We start from the raw sequence: 13,248 nt of genomic DNA, 5'->3' as shown, positions 1-13,248 counted from the left end.
GTACAACCTACCAGAAATTTTGAAAATCGGACGATGGGTTGAAGAGTTTGCTTTTTTGTATCGGGGAGAGAAAAAAATGCATTATTGGGGAATATGTTTGTGTTGGCAATCTGGTCAAAACCTGCTTCAAATATGAGTAAAACCATGATTATTTCTCAACATATCTTCTGGAGCCTTTTTGACTCGTCTGCTACTCAGGGAACGCCTTTTCCGATTTCCAGACAAGTTTCAGCGAGTCAATGCATCAAAGCCAATTTTCAATTCATCTTTGAATTTGCTTGTTCTGGAGGATTTTAGAGGTGTTGGAAGTGCTCACTGCATGAAAATTCCACGATTAACTCATTGACGCTATAGACGTCAAAAATTCATTTGAACTATTTCTATTAGTTTAACATTTTTTTCCTCACTTTTCTCAACAGGAGTATGAAAACCTAGCATTTTTTTATTGTACATTTAGAACAGATATAACATTTGTGATTAATCGTAAGTTAACTATTAAAGTCATGCGATTAATTACCATTAAAATTTTAATCGCCTGATGAATTTTTTTTTTCTTATTAATTCATTCACTGCCATTGACGACTATAAACGTCAAAAATTCATTTGAACTATTTCTATTAGTTTAACATTTTTTCCCCACTTTTGTTAACAAGAGTATGAAGACCTATATATTTTTTTATTTTTACATTTAGAACAGATATAAAATTTGTGATTAACTAGTGAAAGCATGCGATTAATTACGATTACAAATTCTAATCGCCTGACGCCCCTAATTTTTAATTATCTTTTTTTTAAATCTGTTCTTTTTTTTAAAGGAAGAAAAGATTATTAAAAATTAGGGGCGTCAGGTGATTAAAATTGTAATTAATCGGGTGACTTCACTCGTTAACTCACGATTAAAAAAACAAACAAAAGATTATTAAAAATGAGGCGTCAATGGCAGTGAATGAGTTAACATGGCTGCCGTTGGTCACATTGCTCAAGTAATTTTATTTCAGATTAGTTCAGTTGGGAAAATGTATTTGGAATTATGAGCAAGTTTGTTAGGAACATGGTTTACGGGCAAATTAAAGTCCTACGTCAAGGCACACCTGTACTTGTTAGGATGCTGTTAACTGGCTAACCAAAAATGCTAATGTCATGCTACTAGCTAGCCGGCTAAACGAAGGCAGCTAGCTCGGTGTTCCTACTAGGTTGCAGTTTAAAGTGAAAGGTCACTATTTCTTTGTTGAAAATAATAAAAAGCAGTTTTAGTGTCGTGGTTGCGGGATAACAATTTCACTGACTGTTCAGGTCGACAATACGCAATCTCCACTTCCTCTTTCTGCATCCGGTGGCCCAGCACAGCTGCGTGTTCAATAGGTGGGGAAAACGATCATTGGCCCACGATGCCATAATTACACCACGCCGCACAAACGTCAAGCGAGGCAGAGGACGACACAAAAGAACACAAGCAGAGGGGGCGTTCGGGGGCCCCTTCGCGCTGTCCAGAGATGTAATTTGGCGTCGAAAGCGACCGCATAAACGCAGCCGAGTTGCGTTGGAATCGTGATGGTGGCTGATGTGGGAGGAATGGAGCTGAAATTAAAACCAGCGACTGGGATTGTCGAGGTTGTGTGCTTCGACACTTTCCTGCAGGCGGTCCAAACAGTAACTTGTGTGCATTTTTTTCCTCATATTGAGCTGCACAACGATGCCAGGCCGGTGAATCTTGTTCATTATCACATTTTGATTAGAGGGAGATCCCACAAGGAATGAAACAGGAGAGAATCTAATCAATGCACTTCATTAAATGTAATATTGCCTGAACCCAGAGGGGCATTCATTTATTCACTTGTAAAAAAAAAAACACACACAAAAAAACATTTATATTTAATTATAATTTTGGGAATAATGGTTTATTTTCCATTTAATATTAGCATTCTATCCTTATAAAGTGTAAATCATTTTTCTACTTATAATCCCTGAGAGAATTTTAGTATTAAAAAAATAAATAAACAACCTAAACGACATTCAAGAACTATAACGGGTTTCATCATTTTGAACATCTCAGACTCACAACACTGCTCACTCACATTGGTGGTCTTTGGCGCCATCCAGTGGCAAGATGAAGAAACCACACATGTAGCATTTCAGTTGTAATCATTTTCATTAATGCACAGAAAATGATGACGCCACAAAAAGCCAGTGAAGATGTTCGGATGACTTTTTTTTTTTTTTACTTGGCTTTGGGTGTTTGTTTCGAAGCCACTTTTACTTCTTAGTGAGCGTAATCTCTGTAATCCCGTTAAGGCTGCTTAAATCTATTCGAGCTGCAGCGGCATAATTGGTTTGGTCATTCTTTTTTTTTTTTCCCCCACAAGCAGAGCATGACTCAAGAAAAGATCACGCGAGACACAGCGGTGAGTTTGTTTTGTATTTTCAAAGAACAGACGGTGACGTTTTCAACGGTGTATCCCCTGGTTTGACTCTCGCGATAGTAAGTAATGACACTTTGAGATGTTGTTAAAACGATTTTGTCGGATTGTATTTTTATAATCAGGCTAACTGCTATTGGCTAATGTCAATTAATGCTGGCAAATTACATTCTCATTGTCCCTATTTATAAAAGTATAGTTAAATTAACATGTCATGTTTATGTCAGATATGTTTTTTTTTTTAATGTATCATATTCCGCAAAATAATTTTATTTAAATAAATAAATCATTTAAACTACAGTAAATAGAAAAAAAGTCCAGTCAGTCCGTGGATTTTGTTTATGCACAAAACCACTGAAGTAATGCGCGTGTGATGTGAAAATGCCTCTACTTGACATTCAAATGGGATGTTTTGAGACTGACACGTGATTGTGTGTTTTGTTCAGGGGTTTCCCCAACCGGAAGGAATGTCGACCGTCCAAGATAAAAATACCGCATTGCGTCTGACCGGTCAAAACCTTCGCCTGGCGGCTAAATATGGACGCCATTCAAAAACACCTGGCCGCCATTTGTCAGCGACGCGTGGTGAGGAGGCCATGGGTCATCTTATTTTGCCTCTGAAGAACCCGAGCGAGGCCGGGAGAGGACCAGCGGCACGGCCCGGGAAGTTGGCGCCTCTGTCTGATCAAGCGGTGAAGAGCCAGCAGCGAGAAGCTCAAGCGCCCTCCATGACAAAGACACCAAAGAGCACGGCGTGCTCCTCGAATCCCCCGCAAACGAGACCTTCAAGGCCCCAGCTGACGAGATTGGAGGCCGCGGAGGCAAGCAGGAGCGGCGGCGGCCTGGACGAGGTTCGGTGTCGAGGCGTCGGAGCTCATTTGTGCAGCAAACCGACGCCTCCTGCTAACTCGCGGCGCTCGCTTGGCAGCGAGGCCCGGCAACGAGATGCCAGGGGCGGGAGGCGCGTTAGGCTGAGGAGAGAGCGGCACCTGGAAGAGGACCAAGCCGACGCGGAGGTGGAGGAAGGCGAGCTGGAGGTCCGAGGGGCCAGATGCATGCTGGAGATACGAAAGTGCCAGGAAGTTCCACCATGATGCTTTTATTGAGGGACATGGTCGTGGAATTTCTCCAGGAAGGAAAAAAAAACTGGTTGTAAATTTTTTATTTTTTTTAAACATGAAAATAAAAAGTGATGAAAGCCCTCTTAACATGTAAACATTGAAAGCTTTAAAAAAAAAATCACCAATGTCTAAAAACTAGTGTACAGCGAACTCCCACTATTTACGGAGGCCTGTAATTACCTATACATGCCACAACATGGTGACACCCCCCCCCCCCCCAAGCAAATTTGGTAAAAATGACTTGAACTAGCTATCAACAATAATTTTCAAATCCCTTTTTTTCTTCAATATATTGTTAGCGGTATTCAATTTTATTTTCTGATGTAAAAAATATGATATTTTATATAATATTATATTTTGAAACCGTATTAACTCATTCACTGCCATTGACGGGCTATAGATGTCAAAAATTAATTTCAATTTCAATTAGTTTAGCATTTTTTCTCACTTTTGTTAACAAGAGTATGAAAACTAAAACAAAAATTATTGTACATTTCGAACAGATATATCAAATGTGTGATTAATTGTGAGTTAACTAGTGAAATCATGCGATTAATTATGAAAAAAATGACGCCCCTAATTTTTAATAATCTTTTCTTTTTTTAAAGAATAAAATAAAATATTATTTTGCGATTATTTTTTTTATCATAATTAATCGCATGACTTCACTAGTTAAGTCTTGATTAATCACAAATGTTATATCTGTTTTAAATGTACAATAAAAAAATGTCTAGGTTTTCATGCTCTTGTTAACAAAAGTGGGAAAAAATGTTAAACTAATAGAAATAGTTCAAATGAATTTTTTACGTCTATAGCCGTCAATGGCAGTGAATGAGTTAAAAAGTAAAAACTGTCATCGGTATTTTTAAAACAAATATTTTTTGTTTTAATTTTTTTTATCAACCACTTCAACTCCAATTTATTGGTTATTTAAATGCAAAAATATTGCATTTTGTTTAACATTAACACAAAAATAATAATGCAATTGCATAGAACTAAACAGATTTTTTTTGACCATTTTTTTTGACAATTTTTTTTGGGGGACAGAATTTTTCAGTGAATCAATAATTTTTAGTAATTCACAGAAAATGTTTTCAGAATGTTTCCATTACCAACTCTCCCTCAAATAAAATAAATAAATGTTATGTCATTTTTCACACCTAGAACCTAGTAAAAAAACACACACACACACACACACACAAAAAAAACATGTTGAACATCACAGAAGATCCATTTTGTAAATGTGGGAGGATGAAAGCTGGCCGGTCAGTCACATGACAGATGGCCCTTCTCTCTTTCGCCATCTCAACCAGACGCTCCTCCAGACCTACACTATCGCTTATAACATGCGCAATCATCATCATCATCATCATCATCATCATCATCATCATCATCATCATCATCATCATCATCATCGCACTTCCCTTCTTCCTCACACCGAGCCCATCATCTATACATAGCCTGGCTTCAGCCGCTCTCACGTTCCTTGGCGACAAAGGTGCCGGAAATAGGCCTAAAATGGAATGACGCTGTTATTTGTTGTCTGGCGCTTTCAAATGTTGACATGTTGAGCTTTGGAGCGTTTTAGAGCCACATCAGCTCCACTCGTGATTTATTACCCAAGATTGTGGCGGATGTCTTTACAAAAAAAAAAAAAAAAATATATATATATATATATATATTTATACCCAATCTGACCACACATGACATCAGTGTGCTTTAAGCATCTTGAACGGCAGTCTCTTGAGTGCAGGCCTCCGCCAAGGCTTAACAGTAAGAAATGAACTTCAAAACTGCACTGGACAAATCAACTTTCGATTAACAAAAAAAAGGGGAAGATGAACTGATGGAAATGTGTACTTCATCCCGTCAGCCCTTTTTCTTGTCTGGTGTAACGAATATATGTTGTGTTGAAACTGTCACAATGATACGTCCGAAAGGAAAGATTTATGATAATAAAAACAAAACTAAAGAGACAGGAGGCTGTCAACCATGATTATGAATCTCTGCTCAAGGTTGACGTTGACGGTTGTCAGATGACTATTTCTCTTTTACTTAAGAGTTGAGAGAAGGTTGGGAGAGTGAGTCTACAGCAGCCCCCCCCCCCCCCCCCCGCATGTATATAGATATGAACAATTATCTGATTCACAAGGACGAGCAAAACCTGCTAATAAGACCGTGTGAAGGATATGCGGTTTGTGTCAAATCTGTTGGCTCTCTGGGGCCCCCTGCTGGCTAAGGGGCCTCAAGCAATTTCCCTGCCTAGCCTGATGACAAGCTATGCCTCTGATGGCGACCCCCCATGGAGACACAGACCATGAATAGCCAAACAAAATTTTAACGATTTTAAACATATTTATCCCTTTATTTATTATTAAATTAATTGAATTATTCCATAAAAAAGTTATTTTTTATTGACTACGTAAACTAGAACAACAAACAATTTATCAATCATCCATCTTTGTTGTTTACATTGGCCTCGAACCCTTTGATGTTGACGATCCTAATGGCAAAATTCACATTTCTCACCGTCCCCGAATGCAGCATATTTGATAGCGTGGGAATTTCCAAGATGGCAGCGCCCATGAAACCAGGCCTTAAAAGTTTCCTAAAGGTGAGATTCAAAAGTTGACTGGTTGCCAGTTCAATTTCCAAGTTAGTAGAAGTGAATGTTACATTCTTTATCATCAACATTGTTAGCTTTCATGAATGTTTAAAATAAAGTTAAATCTTAGGGGAGGGAATCAAATATCGAGAAGAAGCATTTTTTTTTGTGTGCCAAATAATTACCAAAAAAAAAAAAAAGACATTTTAAAATCACTCTCAATGACTCAATACTTTCTATTTGTAATCATTTACATTAAGTGCATAATGGCTGTTATAGTTCAATTAAATGTAGCACCTCAAAGTTCCTGTGTTAGATATTTGGACCCTTTCTGCGTGAGGTTTAAAATGTCCTGCCCCCAAAAAAGTTATACCTTGTGTTAATTGAAGACGAAGGCAAATAACGGTTGTTGTTTGTTGAAATGTGCCCTGTGATTAACTGGCCACGAGCCCAGCATGTTGTAGCAAATAATGACAAATTCCAATGAGGTCAAAACGTAATGAAAAGACAAATGATGCATAAAAATAATAGTAAAAAAAAATGACAGATGTTGCGGTCCAACGCATGTAAACCTGTCAGAGCCGCACTAAATTTGCGTAATAGGATCACAGGAGCAGTGGAAGTTCCGTCGCAAGTAATGCTGTTCTGTAATCATTTGGCCAACTTAAACACAGGCCTGCTCCAGAAGCGTGCGGCCCAGCCCGGCCCGGCCCGGCCCAGCCCAGCAGGAGCAGCCCCAAAAGGGCGGCTCCACTGTGGCAATGTGGACACTTGTGGTGGCAGGATGGTAAAAAAAAAAAAAAAAAAAAAAAAGTATGAGAGGCTTGAGCTTGAAAGGAAGGAGTAAAGCATAAGAGGGGTGGGGTCCCAAAATATCCTGAAAGTTGCATCTATAATTGGCTGCGAGTGAAGCACAGGCTACACAAGCCACCTCGTTTTTAACCCCCTCCACCACCGGCACCATGAAACCCAACACCCCACCCACCCACCACCACACGCCACTGTTCCCTCCCACCGTGCGCAGGCATCCACAAGGTTCTTTCAAGCCCGTCTCGCATTTTTAACTGCACACTGGATTTTCACCCGGGATTATTTCAACACATTTGACGCCATTTGAGTGCATTTTTTGGGATAAAGATGCTGCGGGGCTGCTGATACGGGGGCGGCAAGGGCCTGCAGGCAAAGGGGGGGGGGGGGTCACGCTCGTGAACTCCACTGGAGCGGATTCAGAAGGCAGGTAGGAACGCGACACTTTTCTTACAACAAATCCTCTTTTTAATTGTTGACACTACTTCACCACTTACGTTTTAATCCCCTTGTTAGTTTTTTTCTGTCAAATTATAAAGAGGGAGAATATGATCTGCTTTTTCACATGATGCTTCTTCTGTTATATGCATCTTCACTCGCATTCCCAAGTCAACCATCCACTGAGATATAGAAAAAAGTGGAAACAAGCACGCCATCCCCTCATACCCAAAAAGCAAAAACAGCTCGATTATTGCTTTAACATATTGCACGGCTGCTTTCAAGGAAGACAAAAAGAGACCATCTACGACCCTGTGCGGAGAGTTTGAAGAGTTGGGGGGCCAAATTACTTTGGGTCCAGCGTTCCCAGACAAATTGGTGGTAATTAGCTGCTGTAATATGCCCAAAACACTGAATAGAAGCAGTGAAAGTAAGAGGCAGGAATAGCTTAATGTACCATCAGATAAGACGTAGAGTGAATAATATTGTGCTTCGCAAGCTACCTCCAATTTGTCAGACAATTATAGTATAAATTCAACTTCACACTTTTCATTTCTTTCCTGACAACCTAAGATTTATGACAGGTCAAACACATTATTGTAAAAATATTTTAAAAAAAACCAGGTTAATTGGAGTATTTTTTTTCTTGTGTGATTTTAAGCCTTAGGTTGTTAGCTTAGCAGCTGTAGATTACCTTAGCAGCGAGACGCTAATTCAATCAAAAGAAAAGTGTACTATTTACCCAAACCCAAATGAAAGACGGAAATGGAAAGCATTAAGTTGAACAAGATGAATTATGATATAGTTTGATTTGGTATGTTGTATCTCCGCTGTAATAAAATGATGCTCTTCACTGGTTGGCTAGTCTAATAACTACAAAACAAAAACAAACAAAAAACTGTTTTGTTGTTAGCATGCTACCAATTAGCTTTTAGCATACCGACTGGCGTTTATGGGCCACGTTTGTTGTTCGCATTTGATTGGAAAGCTTTGAGGCAAAACTTCGTAATCTCATAGACGGATGCATCGGATTGTACAGTTTTAATCGAATACAAAAAAAGTGATCAAATATTTTTCCTTTCTCAATAAAGCGTCACGCGGGCAACATAAAGGAAATAACAGCGAGTTGATTTAAATGAGCCCGAGTCTTCTAAGATAAACAGAACAGCCCAGTTCCGATGGAGTCAATTTCATGATCACGGCTCATAAATATTTAAATAGGTGGAATAAGGTAAGCAAGTTAATTATAATGTTGCATATCCACGTACCTCCCATAGCGATCACCTTGTGACTTGAGGCATCTTTTCCAGTCGGGATGAGACTGTTATGTCTATGACCAGTCACGCATCCGCCGCATCACAAACCCCCGGTGCACATTAAGACCAAACAGGGTTTTGTGTTGATGTGACGCATTTGTGTTATTGCCACTCAGGCAAAAAAAAAAGACGCTCCTAACTGTATAATCTTCCATAATGAAGCCAAAAAATGATTGTCCTCGGAGAAGACAAGGAAACTTAGAATCACCTCTTGTGGATTTCTAACTGAAGTAAGTTTAAAAGCTACAAAAGTCATATATTCTTTCCCGTGCCTCGGCGAGTGTTTGGATATGATAAAACTAGTTTGGCACTTTTTTCCCAACAATCTTTGGTGAGGCCAGTTTCCTTTGGGAGGCTCGTGTATTTTGGTCATAGGTGTTATTATCCTGAGAATAGAGGACGTCCGTTGCCAAAAGTTCATCGCAGACGCTGAGAAATTCAAACTGGACACCAGATTAGAAGACGCATCTGATTTACAGTAAATATCATCAGGGCATTGTTTTAATACTAGGGGTGTCAAAAATAGTGCGTTAATTTCAAGTTCATTTAAAGAACCACACATTTTTTAAACACGCAAATAATGACTGCCCCTTAATTGAAAAGCGCGCACTGGGGGAATGCCACATCAAAATTTAGCAGTAATACATTTAATAATAATAATGCATATATTTGTGGAGATTGGTGTCAAGTTGTACTTGACAATTTAAAAAAATGTGCAGAATTTCACAAGTTACTTCATGTTAAAGATTAGACCGCTCTTAATATGAAAAGAAAAATGCACGGAACTGTCACTGTCTTCCAAATGCAATTATGCCATCTAGTGGAAGAAAATGTACCTCAACACAAATCAATATCACATTTGTTTTTTTACAGTACAGTACAACTTTTTAATTGTAACTCAATTTTATGAATTATTATGAAATTACTGTATAAAAGATGCAGCCATATTTCTATTAGACATTTTCCCCACTTTTATGTTAACAAGACTATGAAAACTTGTACATTTTATTGTATATTTAGAACAGATCTAAAGTGTGTGTGATTAATCGTGAGTTAACTATTGAAGTCATGCGATTAATTACGATTAAAAAAAAATACCAGTTACATTTTGGTTTCTTTGCTGAAATGTTTGGACTCCTACTCCTAATTGTTTTCAAGTGAACGCTGTTAATGTTTCCACAGACCAGGGACTTGGATGGTGCTAATAAGATAAAGAGAACCAACCCGAATCAAGTCCAAGATGGAATTCCGACTGGGCTTTAGGATCACGCTGGTATTGGTCATCCTGGCCGTGACTCTCACTGGAAAGAGAGTGGAAGCTCAGAGGGCAGGTATGAACATCTGGATAGGTTCTAATTAGTTTGGGACTGCCGGTATCTTCATTTGTATCTTTTTTTTTTCTCTTGATGTCAGGGTGCAAAAATGTCCACTATGACCTGGCATTCATCCTGGATACCTCGTCCAGTGTGGGCAAGGAGAATTTTGAGAAAATCAGGCAATGGGTTGCCAACCTGGTGGAGTCCTTTGACGTAGCGCCAGACAAGACCCGAGTGGCCGTGGTCCGCTACAGTGACCGACCCACCACTGAGTTCCACCTGGACAGGTACAGGAGCTTAGAGGAGGTGAAGCAAGCCGCCAGGAACATACGCTACCTCGGGGGGAATACAATGACCGGGGATGCTATCAGCTACACCACCAACAACGTCTTTTCGGAGCGAAACGGAGCCAGGCCCTTGGCCAGAGGAATCCAGAAGGTGGCCATCCTGCTGACAGACGGCCGAAGTCAGGATTATGTTCTGGAGCCGTCGAAGGCGGCCGCGGCGGCTGGCATCAGGATGTTCGCGGTGGGCATCGGCGAGGCCCTGAAGGTGGAGCTGGAGGAGATTGCGGCAGAGCCCAAGAACGCCCACGTGTTCCACGTGACGGACTTCAACGCCATCGATAAGATCAGGGGCCGACTCAGGAGGAGGCTGTGCGAAAGTAAGTCAGTCGTTACACATATTACAATATGCGCGTCGTCACAGTCGGCCTTTTATTTTAACCGCCTGACCACAAAGCGCATGCTCATAACCTGGTGAGTTTACTGCTGCTATAGAGGCTTTTTAAAAATTTTTTTTACTAAATTGCAATTTTCCACTTGTTAGCAAAGTGATATTAACTGAGTGTATACTTAAAAATCAATATAAAAAAGAACTGATTTCCTGGGAATGATCAGTAGAAAGATACAGTGACTATAACAAGTATACACACCCCTGTTCAAATTCCAGGTTTAATAATCATTTCAAAACGTTTTCCACCATCAATGTGACCTAAAACCTGTTAAACTAATTTGAACATTTTTACTTTTTTATTTTTTCAAGAGGGGAAGTACAAACAACTGGAATATGGTGGTTGCATAAGTGTGCACACCCTCAAATGTCCTATTATTTTAGATATTTATTTGTGGTTACTGTTTTTCTTTTGGGGGGGGGGGGGAAGGTACAATTTATAGGTTACATTAATGGAAGAAAAAGTTTTGAAAAGATTTATCTTTGGTCTCATTTTTCTATATCACAAAAATTACCCCTCAACGGGTGGGGTTGAGGGGTAATTTTTTCCATCCATCCATAGTGTTTATTTCAAACTTGTCTCATAAATGTATTTATTTTTTGGGATTGGGCTAAAATGCCACAAATGAATTCTACCTAGCAACAAGTAGTCAATCTACATTGCTATGTTGGCAGTTACATTTTTATATAAGTTGTGTATTTAAAAATATATATATTGTAGCATTGTAGTCTTCCTGGTACTGCATGTTGCATACTTACTGTAAGTAGTTGGTGCCCTCTTTCCTCCACATAAATAGTCTACTATGTGTTTACAACCAATACAGAGTAGCCATTCAATTGATTTAGTGGTTATGTATTTATACCTCATCATTCTCTTTACCATTCAGACAGCTAAGAGTACATGACTAGCATATGACAGTTTGGGACCAAGAATTCTGCCTAGCAACAAGTGGTCAATCCATACTGCCGTGTCTGCTATATTTAGTTTGTTCTGCATGTTTTTTGTTGGTTAATGCATTGTATAACATAGAATAGAAAGCCCACAAACAGTAAATAACCCGAAAGACTTCCCGGTATGTGGCTTACCTAAGTTGTTGGTGCCGTACTATTTTTCTCCATATAAATACGCCACTGAGAATGATGGATGTGCTCCACTCCAACACATGAAAATTCCTGTCTAAAATAACCCCTGGAGTAAAAAAAAAAAAAAGGGCCTTGTTTCTTATGCCACAAAGAGGAAATGCAGTACTAATTCTATACGATGTGATTTTGCGGTTTCGCTGTACCCTGCCACTGAATTGTGTCACTTTGCTCAGTTGAAAAACGCGGCACGGCTTTCTTTGAAAGCGCTCGGCTATTTATTTCAAAGCGCGTGCCCTTTAACCTTGCATAACTGACCCCTTGAGTGGCAGCATTTTTTAAATGCAGACGGCAGCGGGAGGCAAAATTTTCCCCAAAATTTCCCCACGTTTTTATTTCCGTCATCTCTTGAACGACCACAAGTGAAGCCTGTAAGTGGTGGAGTCGCTGAGCAGTGCAGGCTATTTTCACCCGGAAAATTACAGCTCTTTTTGTTTTAAGTGTGTACGGTGCAGCCGCCCTGATGTCAGCGTTCAATTACTTTCACCTTCTAATCAATAGTAGCAACACCAAAAAAATTTTTTTTTATTGTGTATGTGTGTGAATATGAGTGTAGACACAATCGTACATAAATGACTAAATAACATTCAAAAGTCCGAATCCACCGTAATCGCATAGAACGAGGTTTTAATTCATCAAAGTTTGGCACCAACGTTTAACTTCCGCTGATCAAACACTAACAAATCTGTCTGAATATTCCATTACCATAGTGTGAGCCTTTTTGCATTGCTCCCATTTTAACTTGCAGACGGATCCCTAAATTATAGCCTGGAGGGCCACAAGTGCAGGGAGTCGCTCGGCTGTTCGTGTCCGGCGTGCGATGGCAAAGGTCCTTAAAAAGCATGATGTGCTCTTGCAGTTGTGCAAATTCTGCTGCAACTTGTGGGCTTCACAGACAATATAAAGGCCTGTCCCATTATCGCAATAAAGCAGTTGAGAAAATATTTCGTTCCTCGTGTCCAAAATAGATACGTAGGAGCAAAATTACTTCCGAAATGATGAACGATATGTCAGATTTTATTGGAATTTACCAAAAGAATGCAAATGTGTTTTTTTATGCTGTGATTTTTAGAAGACAGCATGCATTTCCTTCAAAAAATACCATCATTTGGAGAGTTTTTATAGTCACAGATACCGATACCAAGTACTGATACCACTAGTATTTTTTTTATTAATTATTAATAATTATATGTATAAGTGGTATAATTTTAAAGAAAGGGCTGTATCTCTCAATATAGAGCATGTTTCCTTAAAGTTGAATAATATTAATGACAATTTATTATTTTCTTTTTTCCTTTTGTTCACAAAATGTAATTAATATTTTATTATTTAATATAAAACACATAACAAAATTAA

General features: G+C 39.1%; 2 protein-coding genes across 2 annotated transcripts in view; both read left to right on the top strand.

Annotated features, from left to right (window-relative positions):
* Nucleotides 1-1,551: 1,551 nt before the first annotated feature.
* LOC147157633 (uncharacterized) lies at nucleotides 1,552-3,511 on the top strand. The gene is made up of 2 exons (XM_086063319.1): nucleotides 1,552-1,650; nucleotides 2,864-3,511. Exons 1-2 carry the CDS (start codon nucleotides 1,552-1,554, stop codon nucleotides 3,509-3,511), a joined length of 747 nt encoding a protein of 248 aa, XP_085919445.1.
* A 3,832-nt stretch (nucleotides 3,512-7,343) lies between these two features.
* Nucleotides 7,344-13,248, top strand: part of col22a1 (collagen, type XXII, alpha 1) — a 38,326-nt gene continuing 32,421 nt past the window's right edge. Inside the window, exons 1-3 of the mRNA XM_086062740.1 lie at nucleotides 7,344-7,380; nucleotides 9,887-10,035; nucleotides 10,118-10,684. Of these exons, the coding sequence (XP_085918866.1) occupies nucleotides 9,945-10,035; nucleotides 10,118-10,684 (658 nt within the window). The 5' untranslated portion in view covers nucleotides 7,344-7,380; nucleotides 9,887-9,944. The remainder of the gene's footprint in view (nucleotides 7,381-9,886; nucleotides 10,036-10,117; nucleotides 10,685-13,248) is intronic.

The sequence above is a fragment of the Leptonotus elevatus genome, chromosome 19 (assembly GCF_054856555.1).
Source record: "Leptonotus elevatus isolate MCC_2025b chromosome 19, RoL_Lele_1.0, whole genome shotgun sequence".
Taxonomy (NCBI): domain Eukaryota; kingdom Metazoa; phylum Chordata; class Actinopteri; order Syngnathiformes; family Syngnathidae; genus Leptonotus; species Leptonotus elevatus.
Note: the sequence above shows the minus strand (reverse complement) of the source record. Positions and strands in the feature narration are given on the sequence as shown.